This window comes from Piliocolobus tephrosceles, chromosome 13, assembly GCF_002776525.5.
Source record: "Piliocolobus tephrosceles isolate RC106 chromosome 13, ASM277652v3, whole genome shotgun sequence".
NCBI lineage: Eukaryota > Metazoa > Chordata > Mammalia > Primates > Cercopithecidae > Piliocolobus > Piliocolobus tephrosceles.
The window spans coordinates 76,460,053-76,485,316 of record NC_045446.1 but is presented as its reverse complement, the minus strand read 5'-3'; the positions used below and the strand labels follow the sequence as shown (position 1 = coordinate 76,485,316).

Sequence of the window (25,264 nt, the reverse complement as noted above, 5' to 3'; positions counted from 1 at the left end):
ACAAAATAACCAACTATTCCCAACCTTATGATCTCAATCTACTTAATCTCTCTTAGCCAGTAACAACTTTCTAGAAAAGGGGCAACAACTCACTACATGAACATACTTGCCATCTCTTTCATGATCGAACCCACTGAATTTAAGCTTCTATATCCTCTCCTCCTTTGCTCAAATGATATCTCCTCTAAGGTTACCAATGGCCTAGTTGCAAATCTAATGGCAATAATACTTTTTTAAATTATAAAGAAAGGTTACAGTCAAATATTATCATAGGTTCTAACTCTATAGAATTCTAAATATTACTTATGAAACTATTACATAGGAAATCATTAAAAAATATAAAACCATAGGAAATATAATCTCCAATAATTATAAACACTTAAAATATATTTAGGACTTATTATATGTCAAATACAGTTCTAACTGCCTCACACATAACGAATCATTTGATCCTCACAATAAACCTGAGGCAAGTATTATTATCCCTGTTTTATACACAAGGAACCAAGCATTGAGAGGTTGTTTATCCAAGGTCATGTAGTAGCAGAGCCAAGATTTGAATTCAGTTTAGTTCTAGAGCCTATACTTAATCTCTGTATTATAAAACTTTCTCTGGTTAAGAGAACTACAAAAAACAAGCATTATAAAAAGATAAGGCATAATTTTATTACTTTTAACGTTTTTCCACCACAATGAAAATAACTAAACACACAGCTTTACAAAAATAAATTTTTATTAAAAGCAGTAGAGTCTGAGCAGGAAGACAGTACAAAGAATGTAAACAATGTAAACATCACTACATTCAGCTCAGCCTGATTGAATGCTGAAAGACAACTCTAAATGCTCTACGTGCCCTTACTAGCAAGATACATTAATTCTATTTTACACAGACAACAAACACACTCTAATTTTGATTAGGCAAAAGTATTTTATCGAAGTCGATCCCAGCGCCAAATACTGGCATCATCACAAACAGCTATAAGAATGCTGCTATCCCTGCTAAAACTGGTTTGTCGAATAGCAGCACCACATTTATGATGAGTCAGTGTTGTACATCTAGGGAAAAAACATGACAACAGGTTAAAAACCACACATAACGTTGTCAGTGTCTACCCTAAAACAGTGGATTAGAAAATAAGCAGATGTTCCAACTCATATGAAAAGCATTTAAAACCACAATATACTTCACTAAGAGTCTCAAATTTTATAAAATTTGGATATATTTTCAGTTCAACAAGCACTATATAATTTGTATAAAAACGAGAAATAACGTCACCAAGGTACTTAGGAAAAACAAAAATTATTGGAATAAAAAATAACTTCAACTCTGAAAACAGTAAATGTTAAAAATGACTTAAGGATGGCACTGCAAATATAAATGATCTTTTCTACACTGGCATACAACTGTGGAGAAAAAGCCTGAAATTTTGAACAGAAATTTCTAAATACTTACTTGGCTTTATGAGGATCTTCTACTTCTAAATCCCAAACATAAAGTTTGCCAACTTGATTGCCCAATGCAAGCATCTGTATAAACATATTTTTAAAAACATCAAATTAATAAAATTACCAGGTTCTAAAGCACTGTAGGAATCCTCAGACAGCTTTCTTGTTTCAGAAAAAGCTCAGTTCCAGCCTCTGTGCTCTTGACTATTTCTTTGGGTCTTATACTCCTGATTTGTAAATATGAATAAGACCAATTAATACATCACAAGTGTCTTGAGCAAGTAAGAAGGCATTTTGCAAATTTATGAAGGGCCTTACAAATTTACATTGTTAGCATGGTACTTAATTTTTCTTCTGTCTTCAAGAAATATAGCAAAAGCTGTGGAAAGCTCTTCCAAAGTTTTCTTACAGAAATAAATACCCAAGTAATTTGTTACCACAAAATCCTAACAATATATTTCTTTAAATTTTTAGGTAACTAATATTTTGTCTGTCTTCTATCCTGATTTTTCTCTACGGAACAGTTACATACGTAGATTGACAATCTAATTACTAAAACATTAAGTCTTAGTAATGGTATGGTAATGTTTATGTTATGGAACATAAATACCTAATTTCCACCATTGATACCTAACTGCCAATTTAATTTAAAGTAAGCACTGCAGATCATATGCAGAGCCACAAAAGCAGAATGAATAACACCAAAGTATTTGATGAATAACATCAAAGGGCAAAGTAATCAATACAAAACATCAGGGTAGATTTGTAGAGGAAAAAGAACATGGACATAACAGAAAAAGCTAGAATTACAATGGTCTTTCATAAGTCAGATCATTTCAAAATGTAAAAGTACGTTGATACCTTTTGCCAGAAATCCATAGAAAACCTCATGTACCAAATGTCACACTGGCTGTAATCAAATCGCCCAAGAATAGTCACATTAGACTCACTGGGTTTAATTTTATCTATATCATCTTCCATCTTGCCAGGTTTCCAGCACACAATGGCATTTTCACAAGACTAAAACAAAGAGAGAAATGAGAAAAAGAAATGTTAATGTGGAACTGAATCATACAAAGTAAAAACGAGGCTTTTCTATTGTTTTGGAATTCACAGCTCTTAGAACCTGGTTAATTCATCTATCAAGTACAGTGATGTACATTCATTTATATTTACACTCAATGCCCATACTTAAGGACAAGAAATCCGATTATCAACAGAATTCGATAATACAAAAGAATCACATTTTCTGAAATATTCATTTTGGAAGTCAACATTTCTTTTCCAAGTTAAACCAAGTTCAGCTCTAGATACTCAGACACCCAGAGACTTGAAGTGTTTTATAGCAAAGGTATAATTACAAACATACAGAATTAGAATACATGGCTTTTCATAATCCGGCATTAATCTGGCTCTTGCTTACTTCACTAGTTTGCAGTTTCCCATTTTAATTATAATCACAGGTGGTTTTCTTTACCTGATTAACTATTGTTACTTCATCCAGTATCTGTGCCACACAGTAGGTACTCAACAGGTATCTTAGGAAATTTGATGAACTCATATAAATGGCCTTAGAACTCAGGTTATAAATAAGGCAACTGAAGGCAAGTAAAGCAGTTGTTTAACATCAAGACACTGATATGGGGACAGGATTGAAATAGGCTTCAAACTTATACTTTTCCTCTCCTATAAAATCAAATTTGTATGCACACACCTAAGCAGTAAGTGGTAAAGAATACAATGAGAAAAAAATTACAAAACTGTGGGCACTATTCATATCACTATCTAGGTCAGTAGTCTGCCCACTAAGGGACATTTGGCAATATGTCTGTGCTCTAATGGGTAGAGGCCAGAGATGCTACTAAACATCTTATAAGGTACAGGAAACCCCCTTCAAAAAAGGAATTATCTGGCCTAAACTAAATAGCACCAGGATTCAGAAATCCTCGTGTAAGTGAACAGTGCCCCTAGAGTTTTACTGGACAGCCTACATAATATAGTCACAGGTGGCAGCCCTGTGGGGTTCACAGGCATTTAAATAATTTAATAGTATGGCCACTTGAAGATTAGGGAGGAGACAACACATTCTTTTTTCTTCTCTACCTTTTTTATTTAGACTTTTTAAATCCTAGTGTTATATGACATCTGTTATTCAAGTTTTTAACTGTAAAGGACCTTAGAAATCACCTAGTGTGATGACTTGGCTAAATGCAAAATTGGATCAATAGTCTGTGGAGTTTTCTCGAAAGATTCATCTCAGCCGCTACTGATTCAGTCTCTAAGAGAAAGGCCAAAGCAGAAGAACTGTAAAAAAGCTCTTCAAGTGCTTCTTACTAACTGCACCGGTAAAGAATTTTTAAGTACTGGAGTCCCTAGATGGAAAAACTAAAGCAAAGTGAGGTAAAAAGATGTTGCCAGAGCTAATGGATGGCTGCACTTCAAAATCATCTACTAAGAGCTTTTTAGAACTACCAATTCCCAGGGCCTTGTGCCAGATTTAGAATTTCTGAAGGTGAGGTCTAGGAAATCTATTTTTCTAACATTCTCCTAGTGATTCCGATGCAGACTCAGATTTGAGACCACCAATATATTTCAGTTCAGCCTACCACCTAAAATTCAGAAATCCTTTCCAGATATCTAAGTTCTAAGAGCAGAAATTTTAAAAACCTAATGGCTTTTTACTTCTGCTGGAACAATAGAGCAGATGTATTTTTTCCTATCCGTCCGCTTAAAAATCTGAGTATCATACATAAAGCAAACATAAGACTTGAAAAGGTAGAGAAAAGGCAAACAAGTTAGAAACCTTGGAACATAATGATAACTGTTGAGTTTCCTGGGTTTTCTTTTGCCTTATGTATACTTTTGCCTTATGTATTTCTTTGCCTTATGTATACCAGACTGGATGCGAGAGAAGGCAGCAACTCAGAAATGCTAATGAGTGAAGACAACAAGAACAACAACAACAACAAAAGCCTGCTCTTTCTAGCCAAGTAACCAAAAAAAGTAGCAGCCTAACAAGACAAAAATTTCAGATGACAATGCTCTACTCCAGCCAAACATCCTAGAAAAATCTGTGGACCCATCTCCACCTGAACCAGCAAAAGCCCAGTGAAAAACCCATGCTCAGGTTGTAACTAAGCACCCCAAGTGCCTATCCCATGACTCTCCCCATACCTCTTATAGCAATGGGGTGATCCTCCTCCTCTCAAGGCTAGGGTGGTATCAGAGGAGGCCTAATCGAGTTAGGACATTCGTAGCCACTCACTGGTAAAGCCACCAACTACCCACAGTGTCAATGGAGACCACTAGGGGGGTAGTAATTAGGCATCCTGGCCCTTCCCAGCTAGAGTGGTATCAGCTGAGGCCTACGAAGAGCCTTAACTCCCACCCCCACTGAGCAGTAATGAAGCACCAACACCAAGTCAACCGAGTGGGGAACCTGGACTTCCACCCCAACCTGTCACAACACAATGCGCCTCCCTTCCCCAGATGAAAAGGTATCAGAGAAAGCCTGCTGTAAGAGAAGATCTAAATAAGGTCCAGAGTCTCATAATACCCAAAATACCCAGGTTTCAATCAAAAATCACTCTTCATACCAACAATCATAAAAATCAACTTCAGAAAGACAAAAATCAGCTTTAAAAAGATAATCAACAGATGTCAACACTGAGATAACATGGATGTCAGATCTGACATAGATTTAAGGCAGGAATATAAAATGCTTCAATGAATACAAACATACTTAGAATGAACTGGAAGTTTTATAACTAAAATATACTATTATAACCCAAATAAAAAACTCAACTGATGGGTTCAATACCAAAAGAGGAGAGGGTCAAGAGTTAGTAAATTTAAAGACAGCACAATAGAAATTACCCAATCTAAACAAAAAGAAAAAAGACAGTCCTAGGGACCAAACAAACGATCTAACATTCATATAATCAGAGTCCCAAAATGAGGGAAGACAGCAGGGCTGAAAAACAATTTGAGTAATGGCTGAAAACTTTCCAAACCTGGGACAAAACCTCAATCTACTACAGATTCAAGAATGTCAGTGAACCCCAAACAAGACAAACCCAGAGAAATCCATATCAAGTCATATCATACTCAAACCTCAAACTAAATACACTCCTGCTCAATCTGAAAACTAAAGGCAAAGAAAACAATCCTGAAAGCATTAAGACAGAAAGAACTTCTTACCTACAGGGGACAAACAATTCCAGCGACAGTAGATTTCTCATTAGAAACTATGGAGGCCAAAAAGGGAGCAAAAACATTTGTCAAGTGCTGAAAGAAAATAACTGTGAAGCCAGAATCCTATATTCAGTGAATATATCCCTCAGAAATAAAGAAGAAATGAGGCCATGCTCAGATAAAGAAAAACTAGGAGAATCTGTTAACAGCAGACCTGCTCTAAAAGAATGGTTAAAGCAAGTTTTCGAAACAAAAAATTAAGAAGATTTGAATTTATCAGTAAGGAAGAACAACAGAAAATGCAAAATGAGTCAATACAATACTCTCCTTTTCCTTTTGGGTTTTCTAAATTGTGTTTGATGGTTGAAGAACAAAAAAACTGATATGGTTCTCAAATATAAATAAATATTTAAGACAGTAATGTAAAGGGAAGGAAGCATTCTAAATTTCACTTAAATGGCTTGTGTCTATAATCCCAGTGCTTTGGGAGGCCAACGCAGGGGAATCACTTGAGGCCAGGAGTTTAAGACCAGCCTGAGAAACACAGCAAGATCCCCACCTCTACAAAAATTAAAGAAATTAGCTGAGTGTGGTGGTGCACGCCCATAGTCCTAGCTACTCGGGAGGCTGAAGCAGGAGGATTGCTTGAGGCCAGGAGTTTCAGGCTTCAGAGAGTTAAGACCGTGCCACTGCACTCCAGCCTGGGTGACTGAGCAAGATCTTATTTCTGAAGGAAAAAAAAAACATTGTAAAATGCTGATAATACAGTAGACAAATGAGTTAGTATAGATAAATAAAAATGGAATTCTAATGGAAAAACCATTCGTGTAACCCAGAAAGTTAGGGGGGAAAAACTCAGAGAGAAATGAAAAAGACAAAAAGAAAAATGGCAGACTTAAAATAATAACTGATATTAAGGCTTAAATATAAATGGTCTAAATACACCAATTAAAAGACATAGGCAGAATAGATTTAAAAAATATATGATCCAAATATATCATCTACAAGAAACTTACTCATTATAATATACATAGATTAAAAGTAAAAGTTTGAAAAAAGATAATGTAATGAAAAAAGAGTCAATTCCAAAGACACAGCAATACTAAATGTAGACTGTACCAACAACAGAACTGCAAAACATGACAGTACTGAAAGGAGAAAGAGAAAAATCCACATTGTAACTGAAGATTTCAACACCTGTCTCTCAATGGTTGATAAAACAGTAGACAGAGAACAAACAAGGATATAGAAGAATTCAACATCATCAACGAATAGTATCTAATAAACACTCATACAACATTCCACCCAACAGAACACATACTCTTTTCAAGCTCCCATCAAACATATCTAAAATAGAGCCATAAAACAAATTCTCAAAAACTCAACAACCTAAGCTACCATCTTAAGAAACTGATAAAAGTTGAGCAACATAAACCAACAGCAAACAAAAAGGAAGATATAAATAACATTTACAACAGAAAACAAACAGTAAAAAGCTAGTTCTTTGAAAAGATCAATAAAATTCACAAACTTCTAGCAAGACTGACCCCCAAAATAGATCTACACTGCCAATTTCAAAAATGAAACTGGCAATTTCAAAAATGAGACCAGCCCTGGCAACACAGCAAGACTTCATCTCTACAAAAAAATTTTTTTAAATTAGCCAGGCATGGTGGCCCACGCCTATAGTCCCAGCTACTCAGGAGGCAGAGGTGAGCGGATTGCTTGGGAGGTCGAGGCTGCAGTGAGCACCACAGCCAGTTGCACCACAGCCACAGTAAGACCCTGTCTCAAAAAAAGAGAAAGAAACGGGCTATCACTACAGACCTAGCAGATGTTGAAAGGATAATAAGGGAATATTACAAACAACTCTGTATACATAGATTTTACCTCAGATGGAATGTACCGATTCCTCAAACAGCACAAACTACTATAGCTCACCCAGTATGACCCGAAATGAAGTAGTTAATTTGAACAGCCCTATAACCATTAAGTTAATGGACTTCATTAAAAAGTAACACTAGCAGGTGAGTGACTCACGCCTGTAATCCAAGCTACTCAGGAGGCTGAGGCACCAGAATCACTTGAACCCAGGAGGGGGGGGTTGCAGTGAGCTGAGATTGCACCACTGCACTCCAGGATGCACAACAGAGCAAGACTCTGTCTCAAAAAAAAAACAAAGTCACACTAATTTTGCACAATCTCTTCTGGAAAATGGGAAACAAGTCATTTGCCAATTCATTTTATAAAGTCATTATTACTAATACCAAAACCGAAAAAAACAGTACCAAAAAAAAAGTTCAGACCGGTATCACACCTCATGAATACAGACACAAAAGTCCTTAACAAAACATCAGCAAACAGAACTCAGCAATACAAAAAATTACACAGGATGATCAAGTAGGAATGTATTCCAGGGTTCCAAGGCTGGATCAATATTCAAAAAACCAATCAATATAATCCACTATATTAACAGGCAACAGCAGATAAACCACATGATCATATAAACTGATGAAGAAAACACATCTGACAAAATACCAGTCATGAAAAATCGCTCAAAAATTTAGGAACAGGAAACAGTTCTCAACTTTCCAACTTGATAGAGAATACCTACAAAACAAAACAACAACCAAAAACCCTAATATGCTTAATTGTAAAAGACTGAATGACAAGTCAAGAATATCTGTTCCTAACAATGCTATTCAACACAGGACTGAAAGTTTACCAGTGCAATAAGGCAAAAAAAAGAAAAGGCATATAGATCACAAAGGAAGAAATAAAACTGTCCTTATTTGCAGATCACATAATAGTCTACAGAGAAAATCACAACACACACCTTGAATAGGTAGTCTAGCTAGGGCACAAGATTCAAGATCAATATGCAAAAATCAATTATATTTCTATATATTAGTTATGAACACATAAAAATGGAAAATAATATATGATTCATAATTGCTTAAAAAATACTTAGGTATAAATCTAATAGAGCAAAAACAGGACTCATATGCTAAAAACTATAAAATGCTGATGACAAAAGTCAAAGAAGATGTAAATAAATGAAGAGACATACCACAGTCATGGATTAGAAGACTCAGCACAGTATTAGTTCTCCTCAAAATTATATATACAGGTTTAATACAATTCCACTCAAAAACTCCTTCTCCTCAAAAAAACTCCCGGCAAGATTTTTATAAATGTAGAAAACATTTTTCTAAAATGTACACACAGAAAGGCAAAGGAATTAGGATAGCTCAAAACAATTATGAAAAAAAATAAAGATGGGAGAAATCTATTAGATTCCAAGAAAAATTATAGAGCTACAATAATGAGGACTGTGTATGCAGTACTGGTGGAGGGGCAAATATACAGATCAATGAAACAGAAAAGGAAAATCAGAAACAGCCCCACGCAAGTATAGCCAAACAATTTCTGATAGAGGTGCAAAAGCAATTCAGTGGCAGAAGAATAGTCTTTCAACAAATGCTGATGGAACAATTGAGTACCTATAGGGGAAAAAGGAACTTCAACCTAAATCTCACACCTTCATAAGGAAATCAACTCAAAATGGATTACATATTCAATGTAAAACTAGCAGTATAAAACTTTTACAAGAGAACACAGGAGAAAATCTTTAAGGTCTATGGCTTGGTAAGGAGTTCTTACGCACAACATCAAAAGCATAATCCATAAAATAATATTTAAAAATAAATATACTGGATTTAATAAAAATTAAAAACATTTGCTCTGTGAAAGACCCTATTAAAGAGGATGAAAAGACAAGCCACAGACTGAAAGAAAATATTTGCAAACTATGTATCTGATACAGGATTCATATTAGAATGTATTCAAATTCTCAAAACTCAACAGTAAAAAAACAACAACAACAACACAACAACAAAAAACCAATCCAATTAGAAAATGAGCAAAAGATATGAAGAGACATCACCAAAAAGGATACAAATGGTAAATAAGCACATGAAAAAGATGTTCAACATCACTAGCCATCAGGGAAATGCAAATTAAGACCACGATGAGATATCACTACACACCTATCAGAACAGCTAAAATAAAAAATAATGACAATACCAAATGCTGGCGAAGATTCGGAGACACTGGATCTCTCATACATTGCTGGTGGGAATGTAAAATGGCACGGCCACTCTGGAAAATAGTTTGGCAGTTTCTTAAAAAACTAAACAAACTTAACCATGACCCAGCAATTGCCCTCCTAGGCATTTACCCAGAGAAATGAAAACTTAAGTCCACACAAAAACCTGGACACAACTGTTGATTAGCAGCTTTATTTGCAATAGCCCAAAACTGGAAACGACCAAAACCTCCTACCATAGATAGTTAAATAAACTATGATAATCCATACCATGGGATACTACTCAGCAATAAAAATGGCAAACTACTGATACAGGCAACAACTTGGATGGATCTCAAAGGTCTGAGTGGAAAAAAACAATCTTAAAAGGTCCCAAACTGTACCATTCTTGAAATGACAAAATTCACGTGATAAAATGACATAAAACTATACACACACATTGTACCAGTGTCAATTTTCTGGATTTGATACTGTGTTACAGTTATATAAGATATAAACTTTGGATTCTGGATAAAGATCATATGGGACCTCTCTGAACAATCTTTGAAACATCCTATGAATCAAGTTATTTGAAGATCAAAAGTTTAAAGAAAAAAGAAAAAAAACAGTTTATACATAAAGCCAAGAAAAAAGTAAATCAGGCTCTGCCCAAGAAAATGTGAAGTGGCCTGAAATTCACATCAAGAAAAGAAACTGGACAGCAATTTCACCAAATTTGATAATCCTAAATGCTCATGTAATATCACCAACAGCTTCTCTAAATTATCAGCTACAAAAAAATACAGACACACACACAACCACACACACACACACACACCCAGACACACACCCAGATGGTTCCTGACTTAAAATGGTCTGATTTACAATTTTTCAACTTTACCAAAATGGTACAAAACAGCTACAATTTTGAAGTATTTGGAATTTGGAATTTTGATCTTTTCCTGGGCTAGCAGTATGCAGTATGTGAGATATTCAATGCTTTATTATAAAACAGGCTTTGTGTTAGATAATTTTGCCCAATCTGTAGGCTAATTCTGAGCACATTTAAGGGAGGCTGGGCTTGATAATCAGTAGGTTATGTGTATTAAATGCATTTTCAACTTATGATGGGTTTATCACGATGTAATCCCATCATAAATTGAGGAGAATCTGTATAAATCCATCAACAGGAGCAGGGACTGGCAAACTACAGCCCATAAGCCAACTCCAGCCACCTGTTTTTGTAAATAAAATTTTACTCAAATAGTCACGGAGATACAAAAAAATAAAAACAAAAGCCAATTCTGTTGGCTTTAGTTACTGGTTATCTTGTAACAGTACTGAGTATCAGAGAACACTATCACCTTATAAAACTATACTCATCTTACTGGAGCACAAAGAATTATATTTCAATGGCATGTTTTATTATTAAAACAAGTTTCTAAATACATCAAAATATGAGACTTTAAAAAAGGCAATTTCCCATCTGCCATTCAATTTAATAAACTACATAAACTGCTCCCTGCCAAGTTCCAACACACACACATACATGCACACACACACACGATGGAAGTACAGCTTAACTGCAGTTACCATACCTTAGAAAGTATCAAATCGCCTAACCATCGCACACAATCAACATAATTCCTATGTATGTCTCTGGTAGAAAAATCAGGAAAATGGATTTTCTGAGAAATAAATGGCCTGAAGGAAGAATGGAAATGTAAAAAGTTAAAAGAAAAACTTATAGTAGAATCATACTCTTTTTCATTTTTGGATTTATAAAACTTGGAAAAACAAAATGTAAGACTATTAATTCCTCTGTGTTCCTACATAACCAACCACCTTATCTATTTATTGAAAGCTAAAGTCTCATTCCACTTCTATTTTTCCCCATTATTAACGAATTTTATTTTTGTCTTATGATGGATACTTCGTTTATAAACATTGTAGTTTCCTGCCTTTTACTATATATAATCCAAAATTAATCACTTCAATTCTGGGTACCCTAACCAATAATAAAGGCCTGATCAGTTTCTCACAGAAAATATGCTAAGCTACCTACTAAGTCCTTAAAATTAAGCATTAATAGTCTATGAAAGTCAACATATCTACACTATTTCAAAAGATAGTCATCTTTCCAGGAACAACTAAACATCATTTCAAAGTCTGCTAAAGATAATTCTAGAGTCCTGCCTTGAGCAATAATTTCTGAAAATTATACCTTACGAATTTAAAATTTCTTAAGTGGGGCCGAGTGCGGTGGCTCATGCCTGTAATCCCAGCACTTTGGGAGGCTGAGGCAGGTGGATCATCTGAGGTCAGGAGTTCGAGACCACCCTACCCAATATGGTGAAACCCCATTTCTACTAAAAATACAAAAAAAATTTTATTAGCCAGGCATGGTGGCAGGTGCCTGTAATCCAGCTACTTGGGAGGCTGAGGCAGGAGAATCTCTTGAAACTGGGAGGCAGAGGTTGCAGTAAGCCAAGATTGTGCCACTGCACTCCAGCCTGGGCAACAAGAGCGAAACTCTGTCTCAAAAAAATAAAATAAAACAAAATAAAATTTCCTAGGACTTTTCCAAATTCCTTATTAAGGAAACTAAATGGCACCATTGTTTTCATTAGAGATATCTGCGAGAAAAAACAAAACAAGCTGCGACTAATTCTGGAGTTATTTAATTAACAGTATAGTTAACATTCCTAATATACTCAGTTTTAAATCAGAAATAGCTGTATAAGTATAATGTGCCCTGAATTAGTTGTCTTAGGCAATTCATATGTCCTCTCTTTACTTTTTCCCTCAGATATGTAAAAAAGCACTTTGGATTCCATCAACTCAAAACAATCCTTCCAATTCAAAATCTGGGATATTTTGTTAAAACATTAAAATGTTATTCATGATCTTATATAAATTCTTAATTCTGCTATAATTATATTAATTGGTTTTTTGCCAAGTACATATTATAATTGTATGGCCAAACCTCTCTCAAAAAAAAAAAAAAAAGTACAACTGTTATTTTTTGAAAACTGTGAAATATAGTTTGTATTTATTCCAGATATCTAGAAAATAATCTAAAAATACAAATTTAACATTGTACTACTAGTTCCTGGTGTTTTAAAGGGGAAAGGTAAAACTTTTAATAATTCTTAGAGGGCACTTATGTCTGATGAATGTTAGTGCATTGAAATATTTACTGATGCTTACAAATTTAATAATCGATTAACAATCTGGCTTGATAACCAGAAAATGAACTCTAGCTCTTTGCTAAAACAAAAGTACCAACAAAGTTAACATGCAGACATACAACGTTTACAGTGAAAGTGTTAATGACAGCCTGGTAAGATTCTAAAGACAGTTACTGCATTAAGAATTGAGACATTTCAAAAATATACTAAGAAAACTGCAAAATTCCCCAACCTATAGTACCATGAAGCGAGGCTCCTGCATTTGAATTCTCTCCATTTAATGAAGTGAGCATCATTTAGAGAAAAGCATTATCATGAATTAGAGCTAAGAACTCCGTTGTTTAAAACTGTGGTTTACCATCCTGAATTAGAATTAGTATCATTTAAAAAATGTTAACATTATTCTAAAGTGTCCTTTACTCTCCCTAGTCCATAAGCTTAAGTGACTTAAAACTTTCACATTTCTAACTTAAAAGGCCAAACATATGCATACCAAAATAGAAATAAATAAAATGTGCTACTAAGTTAAGATGACAACACAATTTAAAGGGGATTTTGAAAAGTAAGTCACAAACACTGCAAATAAAGGATTTCTTAAAGGGTTGAATTTTATGGCATGTAAATTATGCCTTAAAGTTAAAAGATGATCTTCTGAACTCAATGTTGGGGCTTATATAGCACTTTTGGGAAAAAATAAAACATATATTCAACAGCAAAAAACAGAAAATTGTTTTAAATACCACAACTGTTACCTGTTAGTTTTATTTGGATTATAATCATAAGATTCCTTAATTGCATTCATCATTCTCTTTGAATTGATCCTCCAAAGTTTAAGAGAGTGATCCATACCACAGGACATTATTTTTTCACCCAAAAGATCATAATCCTGTATGTAAAACCAAAAAGTTTTATATAAATTACAGTTCCAAATTATATTCATCCAATTTTCACCTAATATGCAACATGGTGAAAACTGTATTTCAAATCACAATACAAACTACATTTTGGGTTTCATCTAAACAGGCCATAAATCAGAGTTTACTACTTTCAAGATTTACAGTTTTAATTAGTTTGTCACCATTGGAATATATGAGCATTTACAATGTATAAATCAGGAAAAAATTACTTAATCTTAGTTTTATCTATTCATTGACACTAAAATATTTATTTTGCTTATTTTGAAGGTAAATTGATTACTAAAGTAAAATAACTATTCTGATACGAAGAGCTGGATAGTGTATTACTTTTCCTATCCAAACTCAACCGACCAATGAAACTGACACGTGCACGTGAAAATACATGAATCCTTAAAGAGCTGACATTTTACTTTATCTATACTTCGAAGTTAGTCTTAGAGTTCACTTTTAAGTGAATTTTTAAAAGTCTGATAAAAAACAGATTTTAACTTTTTTCATTTGCTGTTTACTAATTTTTAACAGGCATGCAACAGATCATGTATTGTAACAACCTCATTTCATAGGCAGGCACTAAGGCCCAGAGATGCTATTTAATTTAGCAAAAGGCACATAAATGAGTAATGACAATCTCACACATCTATCCACCTATCAGTGAACTCCTGTATTAACAGAAGAGCTATATACTGTCTCCTGCTCTCAGTCTAAGAAATAACAGTAGAGAGTTCTATTCAAGGAGTATATTTTCCTTACTAACCTAGATATTATATGTTAATCCAGCCTTTGAATTAATTATGAGTACCATTTTATACGAGCCTAAGAACTTTAGGCTTGATGTTTACTGACTCCTGTACAGATGTGCTACTTCTAATTACCTCACTGTCAACAGCAACAAGACATCCCTAGAGACAATACCACTAATTTGGAGTTATTAATAAAGAACAGTTCACTTGGCTTTTACACACATAAAGCCAGATGTAGAATGCTACTGGAACTTTTAGGAAATCCAAGTTGACAAGGTATTCCAAGGAAAGTATGATTCTCACAAAGGAATCCAAACGTCAACATAGGAAGATTTTAGTACCTTCAACAAACATGTTACATGCTATAAAACATGGTGCCCCTTTACATGGTTTAATGGAAAACAACCTAAGAGGTGTGACATTTCAGGAATTAAATGAGTTAAATATGGAACATAAGCTAAAATAATGTTAAAATCTGAAACCTGACTAAAAACACTTGTATAATAGACCAATGGATTATAATACATCAATATAAAGGTGGTATTTATCTTTAAACAAAATTAACTACTGGTCTTGTATTATACCACGCCAACCAAAGAGAATGGCTAGAAATAAGTTACCTAAAACAGTGTGAGCACAATAAAACACTTCCAAAAAGCAAAAATCTTATGTTTCAACTTCAAAGAAAAGATGGACAAGTACTTTAATGGTTACATAATTTTTTTCTTTAATAACTGCGAAACAGCAAAACAAACATTAACTTAGTGATTTTAGATTAAAAGGAAAGGAGCAAGATCATAGTGCTCTCATGAGAATCCAGGGATTGGTATAGATAAAGTGCAAGTAATTTAAAAAAATATATATATAGTCTTTACTTGTTTTATTCCTTCATCTGGAGATTAAATCTTCTATGTCAAACATAAGTGAATGTCTGCCTGACAGGCTACATGAAACAAACCACGCTTTCTTACAAGGAAAGAGTTTCATGGAGACTGTTCACAGCTATGTAAACCTGAAAGTCACTGCCCTGCAGTTTTCAACTTACAGCACTTAGAACTTCATCTCTGTGCCCTTCAACGCCTCCAAATATTGCCACCAGAGTGTCCGTTTGGATATTCCATAATCGTAAAGCATGATCTAATATAAACATACAAAAATTAGGTGAATGTTTTTTATTTACTGTGAACTTTCAACATCTTGTGAAAGAAAAACTACTAAAGTCTAGATGAAAGTTACGCATAGTAAAGCCTAAAAATGGAATCCAAATTACATAGCAACTTAAAATATTTACATCAGATGTAGAATTAGCTAGGTAAGTGCTACAGTTTGAATAGGTCCCCCCAAAAGCATGTGCTAGAAACTCAATACCCAATGCAATAGTGGTGTGAGCTGGGGCCTAATGGGAGGTATTTAGGTCATGGGGGCTCCATCCTCACAAATGGATTAATACTGATTATAAAAGGGCCTGAGGTTATAAATTCAATCTCTTGCTCCCTCACACCCTCTCCTGCCCTTTTGCTGAGATGATTCAGCATGAATGTCCTGACCAGATACCAGCAGTCTCCAGAACCATGAGCCAAATAAATTTGTGTTCATTATAAATTACCCAGTCAGCCAGGCACAGTGGCTCATGCTTGTAACCCCAGCACTTCAGAAGGCCAAGATGGGAGGACTGCTTGAGTCCAGGAGTTTGAGACTAGCCCTAGCAATATAGGAAGACCCTGTCTCAACAAAAAATTTTAAAATTAGTGAAGCCTGAGCTTCACTAGGAATAGAAATAGGAAAGAAATGAATGAATGAATCCATCAGTCAGTCACCTAGTCTGTGGTATTCCATTATAGCAGCATAAAATGGACTCAGAGAGAATGTTGGTATTCAAAAATGGGACTATTGCTATAAATACCTAAGAATGTGGAAATGACTTTAGAACTGCGTAATAAGGAGAGGCTGGAAGAATCTGGAGAAGCAGGCTAGAAAAAGCCTGTATCGATGTGAGTGGAGCATTGAGGGTAATTCCAGTGAGGACTGAAGAGAAGACAATAGCTGTAGGGAGAGCCTTTATCTTCTTAGCGATTACTTAAGTGGTTGTGATCAGAATGTTGGTAGAACAATGTTGGTAGAACAATGAATGATCTGTCTGAGACCATTCAACGAGGTCACAAACAGAAATGAGAAGGTATTGGAAAATGGAGTAAAAAGTATCCCTGTTGGCAGGGTATGATGGTTCATGCCTGTAATCCCAGCACTTTTTGAGATTGAGGCAGAAGGATCACTAGAGGCCAGGAATTCAAGACCAGCCTGGGTAACATAGTGAGACCCCACGCCTACAAAAAATAAATTAGCCAGGTGTGGTGGTGTGTACCTGCAGTCCTAGCTCCTTAGGGGGCTGAGGCAAGAGGATCACTTGAGCCTAGGAGTTTGGGGCTGCAGTGAGCTATTATCATGCCACTGCACTCCAGCTTGGGTGACAGAGACCAACCCTGTCTTTAAAAAAATAAAATAAAAAGCCAGGCCAGGTGCGGTAGCTCATGCCTGTAATTCCAGCAGCATGGGAGGCTGAGGCGGGTGGACACTTGAGCTCAGGAATTGGAGACTAGCCTGGGCAACATGGTGAAACCCCATCTCTACAAAAAATACAAAAATTAGCTGGGTGTGGTGGCACGTGCCTGTAGTCCTGGCTACTCGGGAGGCTGAGGTGGAAGGATCGCTGGCATGGTGCTGGCATCTGGTGAGGGCCTTCATGCTGAATTGTCTCATAGCAAAAGGGCAGGAGAGGGTGTGAGGGAGCAGAGGTTGTGCCACTGCATTTCAGCCTAGGTGACAAGAATGAGACCTTGCCTCAAAAAAATTAAAATAAATAAATAAATAAATGCCATCCTTCCCATACAGTTGTGAAGAACTTGGCAGGATTGTGTCCATGCCCTAGGACTTTGTGGAAGGCAGAAGTTAAAAGCAATGAATTTGACACCTGGCAGAAGAAAAATCTGAGCATCAAAGCATTCACAGTGATGCATGGCTTCTTCTGGCTGCTTATCATAAAATGAGAAATGATCTAAAGGTAAACTTTGTAATTAAAAAGGAAAGCAAAACAGAAAAATTTGTAAACTCTCAGCCTGGCCACATAAAGAATAAAAAAGCAGGCTGGGTGTGGTGGCTCACACCTGTAATCCCAACGCTTTTGAAGGTTGAGGTGGGAGGATCATTTGAACCCAGGAGTTCAAGACTAGCCTGGGCAACATAGTCCTTGCCTCTTCAAAAAATAAAATAAAATAAAAAAGCATGTTTGGGAGAGAATATTAAGGATGTGGCTAAGTGACTAATTGCTAAGGAGATTAATAGGGAATAGAAGGCAGGTTCTATTCACCAAGAAATGGGATAATGATCCCAAAGGCATTTCAGAGATCTTCAAGACATAGCTAGGACCTTGAGGACAAGGTTTCCACAGTAGCACCTGTGGGACCTCTACATTCACTGTCCAGGGCTACTTCAGCACTTTGCTCTCCCTATTCCAAGGCAGTGCTCTTTGGTCACCCCATAGCTCGAGGGGGCTCCAGTATGGCTCAGGCCATAGCTTCTGAAGGTATTCTGAAGGTATAAGCAGCAAATCTTGGCAGTGTCCATGTGGTGTTAAGTCTGCAGATGCAGAGAATGCAGGAACTGTGGAGGCATGGCTTCCTCTCTAGATTTCAAAAGACATCACAAAGAGTCTGGGGCTCCAGGCAGAAACTTTTCAGAAGGGCAGAGCCACAAAGCAGTTCCCACTACAGCAACACCTGGTGGAGCCATGGGGAAAAAGCCATCCCCCAAATCCCAGAACTGCTGAGCTACCAGGGCACACCATCAGCCTGGTGTGCTGCAGGCACCAACTCATAAGATGCTATGTGGGCTGCACGTGGCAAACCCGTAAGGATGGGGCTGCCCAAGGCCTCTGGGGCCCAAACCCCACACCCAGCATGCCCAGAAGGCAAAACATGGAGTCAAGGAAGATTATTCTGGTGCCCTGGATTTAATCTTGTTTGTTCTGTTGGGTTTTGGACTTACTTGGGACCAGTTACCCTTATTCTTGCCTATCTCTCCTTTTTGGACAGGACTGTCTATCCTATGCTTATCCTACCACTGTATTTTGGAAATAGGTAAGATGCCTGATTTCACAGACCCACAGATGGAGAATTTACGTCAGGAGAATCCTGCCTTGAGTCTCACCCATATCTGATTGAGATGTAACCCTGACTTGATGCCAGAAGGAGTTAAGACTTTTGGGGTTATTGGATGTAATGAATGTATTTTATATGTGAGGATTTGAATTTTGGGGGCTAGGGGCAGAATGCTACAGCTTAAATGAGCCCCCCAAAAAGCATGTTGGGAAACTTAATCCCAATGCAGCAGTGTTGGGAAATGAGATCTAATGAGAAGTGTTAGGTCATGAGAGTGCCACCCTTATGAATGACTTAATTCCAATTATTAAAAAAAAAAAGGCTTGAAGTTCAATTTCTTGTTCTTACTCTCTAATGCCAGGTTAAAATGGACTAAGACAGTAAGTTAAGAAATATTTATGTGGTCTGAAAAATATTTTAAGCATATTTATCTCAAATAACTTTCTGTAAACAATCTAATTTGATGGAAATATACTTTTAAGATAAAATACAGATTTGACATAAGCAATTTTATCCCACAGAACAAGATACTAGCTTTTCCCTTCACCACACTCATATTAAAAAATTAAAAGGGGACTGAGATTTATGATTTTTACAGTAAGCCGAAAACATAACTACATATATCATGCACAATTTTATAGAATGACAGTCCTTCTTCAAAAATTATACAGCTATAATTTGAGCAATGTTATATTAAACATTAATAAAGAATGTACAGCAGGCCAGGTGCAGTAGCTCACACCTGTAATCCCAGCACTTTGGGAGGCCAAGGTGTGAGGATTTTTTACGGCCAGGAGTTTGAGACCAGGTTGAACAACATAATGAAATCATATCTCTACAAAAAATTTTTAAAAATTAGCCAGGCATGGTAGTGTGCACATGTAGTCCCAGTTACTCAGAAGGATGAGGTGGGAACATTGCTTGAGGCCAGAAGTTCAAGGCTACAGTGACAAGTGATCACATCACTCTACTATAGCCTGGTTGACAGAGTGAGATCCTGTCTCTAAAACAGTATTTTTTTTTTTTAAAAAAGAATGTAAAGAAAAGACATATAAGCTTCAAATACAACAATGTTCATTCTGTCTGTGACTATAAATGCATCATATCAATACCCCAGAGGTAGTAATACATGTGAAAATTAACAGTGCTATAAAAATGATTCCTAGGCCGGGCGCAGTGGCTCATGCCTGTAATCCCAGTACTTTGGGAGGTCGAGGCTGGCAGATCACTAGGTCAGGAGATCGAGACTGTCCTGGCTAACACGGTGAAACGCTGTCTCTACTAAAAATACAAAACTAAATAAATAAATAAGCCGGGCGTAGCGGCAGGTGCCTGTAGTCCCAGCTACTCAGGAGGATGAGGCAGGAGAATGGCATGAACCTGGGAGGCAGCGGAGCTTGCAGTGAGCCGAGATCATGCCACTGCACTCCAGTCTGGGCGACAGAGCAAGACTCTGTCTCAAAAAAAAAAAAAAAAAAAATTATTCCTTTATTTCAATTTTGTACAAGCTTTTGTATGGACATGTTATTTCTCTTGGGGATACATATGTACACCCCCACCCACACAACCCTAGGATATATATACATATGTAAACACCTAGGATTAGTGACTCTATAACATTTTGAGGAACTGCCAGATTGTTTTTCAAAGTAGTTACATTTTACATTCCCACCAGCAGTGCCTGGGGGTTCTGATTTCTTCTTGTGCCAGTTAATACTTATTAGTATCTAAGGTTTTTATTACAGCCACCCTAAGTAGGTGTGAAGTGGTATCTCATTGTGGTTGTGATTTGTATTTCCTTAATGATTAATATGTTAAACATCTTTTCATGTGGTCAGTGGCCATCTGTGTATGCTCTCTGAAGAAATGTCATTCACAACTATTTTTAAATTGGGCTGTCTTTTTATTGTTGAGCTGTAAAAATTCTTGATACACGTCCCTTATTAGCTGAGAATCATGGCTCATGCCTGTAATTCCAGCATTTTAGGAGGCCGAGGTAGGAGGACTGCTTGAGGCCAGGAGTTTGAGACCAGTCTAGGTAACACAGTAAGACCTCATCTCTACAAACACATTTTTTAACAATTAGCCAGGTGTGGCATCACATGACTGCAGTCCTAACTACCTGGGAGGCTGAGGAGGTTGAAGCTACAGTAAGCCATGATCACGCCACTGCACTCTAGCCTGGGTGACTGGGCAAGACCCTGTCTCCAAAAACAAAAATAAAAATTAAAGTCCTTTATTAGAATGATTTAGAAATATTTTTTCTCCTTTTGGGTAGACGTTTTTACTTTCTTGATAGTATCATTTGCAGCAAAATTCTTATTCATGCTCCAACATCTCATTTTCAAAAGTGCTCTTACTGACACAACAGGGGATGACTAGGGTTAAAAGTTGTGATATTGGGCTGGGTGCAGTGGCTCACACCTGTAATCCCAGCACTTTGGGAGGCTGATGCGGGTGGACCACCTGAGGTCAGGAGTTTGAGACCAGCCTGGCCAACATGGAGAAACCCCATCTCTACTAAAAATACAAAAAATTAGCCAGGCACGGTGGAGGGTACCTGTAATCCCAGCTACTCAGGAGGGTCAGGCAGGAGAATTACCTGCAGCTGGGAGGCAGAGGTTGCAGTGAGCCGAGATAGAGCCACTGCACTCCAGACTGGGCGCCAAAGCGAGACTCTGTCTCAAAACTAAATAAATAAATAAAGTGAGGCAGGACGCAGTGGCTCACACCTGTAATCCCAGCACTTTAGGAAGCTGAGGCAGGCAGATCAACTGAGGTCAGGAGTTCAAGACCAGCCTTACCAACATGGAGAAATCCCATCTCTACTAAAAATACAAAAATTAGCCAGGCATGGTGGTGCATGCCTGTAATCCCAGCTACTCGGGTGGCTGAGGCAGGAGAATCGCTTGAACCTGGGAGGCAGAGGCTGCGGTCAGCCAAGATTGCACCATTGCACTCCAGCCTGGGCAACAAGAGTGAAACACTGTCTCAAAAACAAAAAAAAAAAAGAGAAAGAAAAAAGTTGTAATATTTAGAACAAGTGAGGCATTATGGCCTATACACTTGTTCAGAAATATCTGAGCCCCAGTTAGTGTTATCAAGAGACAAGAAAAAGTAATCAACTCTTCCTAGAGGTAGTGATTTCCAAAATGCAATGCTTTCCCTTTATGGCAATATTTCAAATAACTTATCCTGGAAAACTTAGCATTTTTAAGAAATTCTACAAGGAATCCTTTATAAAACAAAAGCTTTTCTAAAAAACAAAAAAGCAATATGAATTTTAATATGTAGTATTTATTATTACACGATTGGACAGAATGATTTGGATATGCTAACATAGCCTGGGATTTTCCTAGTAAAATTTACTGTTGTAAAATTTTTTTTAATTTGGCTTTTTTCCCCTTAGAATACTATCTGCCCACACACTGGGGCCTACTGGAGGGCACAGAGTGGGAGGAGAGAGATCAGGAAAAATAACTATCAGATACTAGACTTGAAATAAAACAGGACTTGTTAACCTAAGTAACAGGCTCTCTAAAATCAAAGATGTTTATATGGAAATAAAGCATTGCAATGAGAATGTACATGCCAAAGTAAATTATGTGTGTCTTCCAAGAGGTAAAGGAAAGACAGGTTTTTAAAGAAAAAAAATGAGAAGGATTACATAATTGTTTTGAAATAAGATTGGCCACAAAATCAGTAACAAGGGTGATGCCAGTCCAAGAGTGGAAAGGCACTTACTGGCAGTATTTTCTGTGTAAGGCTGTGATGGCCTTTGTGCAAGGTTGTGGTTGTGTTTTTTTGTGAGTTTTTATTATCAGACATACAACCATGTGAACTCTCTTCTCATGGCTTTTTCAATTTGTCAAGGTTCTCTTGACATTAGTGACTCCATCTTAATTCTGACAAACTGCAGAGACTAAAGAAACATTTGCTTCTCTTACCTTTACTTACTGACAGGAGAAGATTTGGATCTCTTGGGTGAAATTTCAGCTCATTGATAGCATTTCCATGGCCAACATAGTGCTACAATAAATGTAAAACATTTCAAGTTTCCCATCTCAAAATCAGTACATTTTTTTTTCATAAATCTTTAGAGAATGTAAAAATAGTTTCACTTAAAGTAGTGGTTCTCAACCTTGGCTGCATACAAAATCACCTAACAAACTTGAAGTGAAAAGGAAAAAAAAAAAAAAGAGCCCAGGCACAGTGGGTGGCTCATGTCTTTAATCCAAGCACTTTGGAAAGTTAAGGCAGAATCGCTTGAGGTCAGGAGTTCAGGACCAGCCAGGGCAATGTAGCAAGACCCTATCTTCATACACACTTCACACACACAAAATAAAAAATTGGCCCTAGCTACTTGAGAGGCTGAGGCAGGAGGATCACTTGAGCCCAGGAGATGGGCTGCAGTGAGCTATAATCATGCCACTACATTCCAGCCCGGGCAAAGGAGTGAGACACTGTCTAAGAACAACAACAACAAAAAAAAAGCAGAAAAAAAAAAAAAGATGCTCAAAACACCACCTGCAGATATTCTGATCGGATTAGCGGAGGCTCCAATATGTGTAGGGTTTAAAAGATCCTCAGGTGATTCTGATGTGGCCCCACAGTTAAAAACAGCTGATGAAAGTGATTTGAAAAACTTCTCTTCTTACCAGCTTCCTAGGTTTCATCTTTATGTTCCTTAAAAAGTCTCTTTGACACCCCCCCCCTCCAGTTTAGGTGTCTTGGAAAATGGACTCGCTCTTATTGTTCATTTAGAGCCTCTCAAAGCAAACCAAGACAAGGGTGAAGGAGGTAAATTATTTAAAAAGAAAACACTACAAATATTAACATTTCTCCACTTATTCCTCAATTTACATTACCCAAATGTGATAAAGGTCTCGAAAGATTCATCTAAAGAGAGCAGTAAGAAAAGTACAAATCAAATCAGAAATGTTACTTTCATACTATTAGTTTTAAATTTAACATTACAAGCTTTTACAGTTGTGGATTCAAAAGAAGCAGATCTACAATTCAACCAGAAAAACCCACCTTTATACACTGCATTGTTATAGGATTAATTATCCTAATTATGCCTCTAGATCCAGCTACAGCCAGCAGAGGATGGCTTGTATTGCTATCGTAGGTCCATGCACAAGTGTAAAAGTTTTCATCAGCCTAAGAAATTCCACAGTTAAGAAACAAAATGTTTTTGAAAAAGAAACATGTCAATAATTATAATAGAAATTTACAAAGAACTGCTAAAGGTTTTGACACAAAAGTTTTCAATTTTCCTTATACAACCAAATATATACAATGGTAATTTGAGGTCTAAAATCCATAACAAATAATCAAACAAAACTAGTTTCTCCACTCAATTTTGTTTACTCTTTAGCTGCTTGTACAACTACTCAACTCTGTAGTTGTAGTACCAAAATAACTGCAGACAATATACAAACGAATGGGCATGGTTGTGTTCCAACAAAACTTTACAAGAACAGGTGGCCAACCTGCAAGCTGTAGTTTAACCTCTGCTCTATCCCATACGTCCATAAATATCTAAATAAGAACAATTCAGTTTTCCACTTCTTTCTTTGTGAGATATTCTCAATACAACAACAGGTCACATTTTAGTATCTTTCAGAGAAAACTGAATGTCCTTGCCTTGCCTTGTTTGCTAGGTTTTTCAAATTGATCTGGAAGAAATATGCTATTACTTAGCTTTTACTTCTCTAACTCTTGGGCTTTTCAAATTTTTCCATTTCTTTATGAACCTGTTTTGCAATATGTTATTTTATTTTATTTTTTATATATTATATATATATAATATACATGTATTTTATTTTTCCTAAACTTTTTTTTTCTTCCTAGGCTTCATTGATCAAATACTTGGAATGACCACCAGTCACAACCCAAGTTCATCATTATAACTACAATGAAATGATATATTCTAGACAAGGTCAAAGAAAAAGGAGGTTTTAACCAGTCTTTGCTAATATTTTCTATTACTAGATTTCTAATGCTCCTATCTGTCTAGACATCTGCACCCAACCAGCACATCAATCCCACAATGGATTTTTTTCTTTTTTCTTTTTGCCTAGCTGAGTTGACACATACCACAATGGATTTCTAAGGGTCAGGAAAACTAGATACCAGGATTCTCTTGGGTGACAGTGAAGAAATAGGTTAAGAAAGGACAATAACTTTAGGGAATTGATTAATTTATAAAAGTTTTGGTGCACTTATTGAAAATAAATTTTCTTTGACCAAAGATATTAAAAACCCAGGAAAGGATACATCAGCATCCACGTAAGATTGCAACAACCGGATTTCTCCTTGTGAATGACATTCGTACAAGGTAACCTAAAGAAAATAAAAATACAGTAAATTTCATCTCAAGTATAGAAACATTCTCCAACTTTTAAACATATTTTAATCACAATCATATCTTAAATATACTATAGAAACTACTGCTTTAAAATACCTCCTGTGAACTTAAAGAAGCCATTATAAAGCTGAATGTTTTACATAATACACAGAGTATATTAAA

General features: G+C 36.4%; 1 protein-coding gene across 3 annotated transcripts in view; it reads right to left on the bottom strand.

Annotated features, from left to right (window-relative positions):
- Nucleotides 1–711: 711 nt before the first annotated feature.
- The window catches only part of EED (embryonic ectoderm development), a 35,598-nt gene continuing 11,045 nt past the window's right edge, over nt 712–25,264 (bottom strand). For 2 of the 3 annotated variants that reach the window (XM_023209234.1, XM_023209237.2), the window contains 10 exons: nt 25,012–25,077; nt 23,767–23,892; nt 22,677–22,758; nt 15,621–15,712; nt 13,671–13,804; nt 11,326–11,431; nt 9,727–9,801; nt 2,308–2,466; nt 1,454–1,527; nt 712–1,056 (listed from right to left, as the gene is read on the bottom strand). In XM_023209234.1, coding sequence (XP_023065002.1) covers nt 930–1,056; nt 1,454–1,527; nt 2,308–2,466; nt 9,727–9,801; nt 11,326–11,431; nt 13,671–13,804; nt 15,621–15,712; nt 22,677–22,758; nt 23,767–23,892; nt 25,012–25,077 — 1,041 coding nt within the window. In that variant the 3' untranslated portion in view covers nt 712–929. The remainder of the gene's footprint in view (nt 1,057–1,453; nt 1,528–2,307; nt 2,467–9,726; nt 9,802–11,325; nt 11,432–13,670; nt 13,805–15,620; nt 15,713–22,676; nt 22,759–23,766; nt 23,893–25,011; nt 25,078–25,264) is intronic. The other variant, XM_023209235.2, reaches the window with a different exon arrangement.